The sequence below is a fragment of the Electrophorus electricus genome, chromosome 2 (assembly GCF_013358815.1).
Source record: "Electrophorus electricus isolate fEleEle1 chromosome 2, fEleEle1.pri, whole genome shotgun sequence".
Taxonomy (NCBI): domain Eukaryota; kingdom Metazoa; phylum Chordata; class Actinopteri; order Gymnotiformes; family Gymnotidae; genus Electrophorus; species Electrophorus electricus.
Window position 1 is genome coordinate 25,419,643 of NC_049536.1, and position 2,628 is coordinate 25,422,270.

Genomic DNA, 2,628 nt, shown 5'->3' on the forward strand with positions numbered 1-2,628 from the left:
CAAATAAACAACTGTAAATTCCCTTATGCTTGCAGCAATTTCCCTTTGACTTCTATGTTTATGGGATGGCCATCATATTTTTTTGCTAAGATTATTAAGAACAATACCAAGATATTATATTTTTACTTGCAATAATTATTGATTTGAATAATTATTAAAATAAACGTATTTTAATAATAAAATTAATTCATGCTTTCTCAACCCTGGAATAGATAAAACCTTTGACACTATTTTCAATATTGCTTTAACTTTGTTTTAAATGTCAAAAACAATAGAACATATCAGGCATTCTAAGCTGCTTCTATCTTTATGGTCATAGGTGTCATGGTACGGCCCCTCCTCCCAAGTGTCTCCCCGTGTGGCCACCCCCCCATGTCACACCTGTTTGTAATTGCTTGTCATTTACGTGTGTGTATATAAACCCCTATGGTTCTGTTGTCAGTGTTTATGTTAAGTTAGTTTAATTGCTATGTAGTCTTTGTTGTCTGTATAAATAAACGTAATTCGTCCCCGCATCCTGCTTAGCCTCCGTTTGTTACAATAGGACAATAAAAGTGAATTATGAGCTGATATAAATATGTAAGGAAATTGATATGGCACATTACCTCTAATTTCCATAACTCAATGAGAGCAATATAAACATGCAGTATGCTGGGTTATCGTATGTAAATTCATCACAGTACCTGAATAAGATGTGTGGCTTTACTGGCAGCAGATAATGGCAGTAAGAGCTTCTGATTACTCAGTTCTTATTTAAAAGGAATTATTATATAAAGTTTGAATGAAAAGCCAAGTCTTATTCACAAGCAAGGTTTATTGCTTTTGCTCATTCTCTCATTCATTACTACTAATTTTGTGGTATAATATATGTAACCAAGAAGTGTAAAGTAATGCCCCTCAGATGAAAAGAAACAGTTTTGGTTAAATTATTTATTTAAAACAAATTTCTCATTTTCAGATCAAACTAGTGTGAAAGAACACACAAACAAACACATGCATTTATAGTACTTTGGCTATATCTGTATGTTTTGTAGCAGTGAGCAAACACTGGCCAAAATCCCATCAATATTTCCATGAAGAGTTTTTTCTGGCTTAGTGAATAAAGAGGGTGGTGCCTTCTCACATTTAGAGAGCATATAAAGAGGATCTGACAATGTGCTGACAATTGTCTTTTAGAAAGACTGTATAAGCAGAATGGTGCTTAATGACTCTGAAGTTTTCTCTATAGCAATGAGTACCTTTGTGTTTGGAGCCGTGAACATGTCTCTCTCTACTGTCAGTATCCCTCTTAACCTTTTTGATGTCTTCTGTTTGATCATTACACAAGGATCTGAGTGGCTGAAACCACCTCTTAACATTTTGCTGGGATCTCTTATTGGAAGCAACATAGTTCTTCATGTATTCACCTTTGTCCTTGCATTATGTGAATTTATATCGATTTCACTGAGCGAAATGTTTACAGGTGTTGCAGAGGTCACTATGATGTATATCATGGAGATCAGTATAACCTCCTCCATTTGGCTGAATGTCTTCTACTACTGCCAGGTTGCTCCTGCTCAGCATCCTGTCTTCATCTGGTTAAAGAAGAACATCAGAGTCTTCATATACTCAGCTCTGATTATGGACAGACTCTTATTTTTGTTTGGATTCATGGCCAATCTTGCATATATTATCAAAGAAAGACAAAAAGATGTTAGGGTTATGGATGCAATGCAGAACAGAACAAGTATGGATTTTCTTCTTAATACATTGACGTCAGATTTTCCGTTAAGACTGGCTTATATCTCACTAAGTCTTTGTGTGATGTCAGCATCCATCTGTGCGATTGTTCTCCACCTGTGGAAACACATGCAGAACATGAAGGAGGGCAGTAGCTCCTTCTCGTCTCCACAGCTTCTGTCTCAGCTAAGGTCGAGCCTCACTGGCATTATACAGGCCTTCCTTTATCTCCCCTGTTCAGCATTTATGATAGCCTATAAAATTATTACACTTGAATTCCCAGAAATACAACTAGAGGGATAAATCATTACCACAGTTATTTCTTTGTACACTTTAGTGACAACCATTAACATTGGGGTTGGTCAGTCAATTTTTTGGCAGCGAGCAATTCATGTTTATCAAAAACTGTTCCAAACTCCAAATATTTTTAGCTCATTGATTTGGTAGGTTTGCTGTTCTGTGAGATGCAATGTGCATGCAATGCAGCTAGTTATAGGCTAACTGAATTGTTTAAGGAAAAACTTCAGTTCTTTTATTGTGTGTACACTTTTATTAGTGAAATGGGATAATAAAAATATATAATTATTTAACCAGGGTAGTGGTTTAGATTTTGATAATATGCCAATTCAAAAACTGTTCGAACATAAAGCAAATTATTATCTTAAACATCAGATAAAACTTAAAATGCAAAAGAGATATATCGCAGAACTTGTACAGACATTTGCCATTATGGTGCTGTTAGGAATGCTAACATTTTTTTTTTCTTTTTTCAACAGTAGGCTAACTTATGTTTTATTCTTTATTATTTTAGAGGTTGTTACTATCTTTCCTTTGAATAGTTAAATCAATAAATTAATCAGTTTATTGTTAGCAAAATGTTATTTTGTTATACTTTTATCAAAATTGATT

At 34.4% G+C, this 2,628-nt stretch overlaps 1 protein-coding gene across 1 annotated transcript; it reads left to right on the forward strand.

Moving 5' to 3' along the window:
• Positions 1–1,230: 1,230 nt before the first annotated feature.
• LOC118242587 (taste receptor type 2 member 1) lies at positions 1,231–2,166 on the forward strand. Its single transcript, XM_035534437.1, is given in 1 exon segment — positions 1,231–2,166. A coding segment is annotated over 1 exon segment (936 nt).
• The last annotated feature ends 462 nt before the right edge of the window (positions 2,167–2,628 follow it).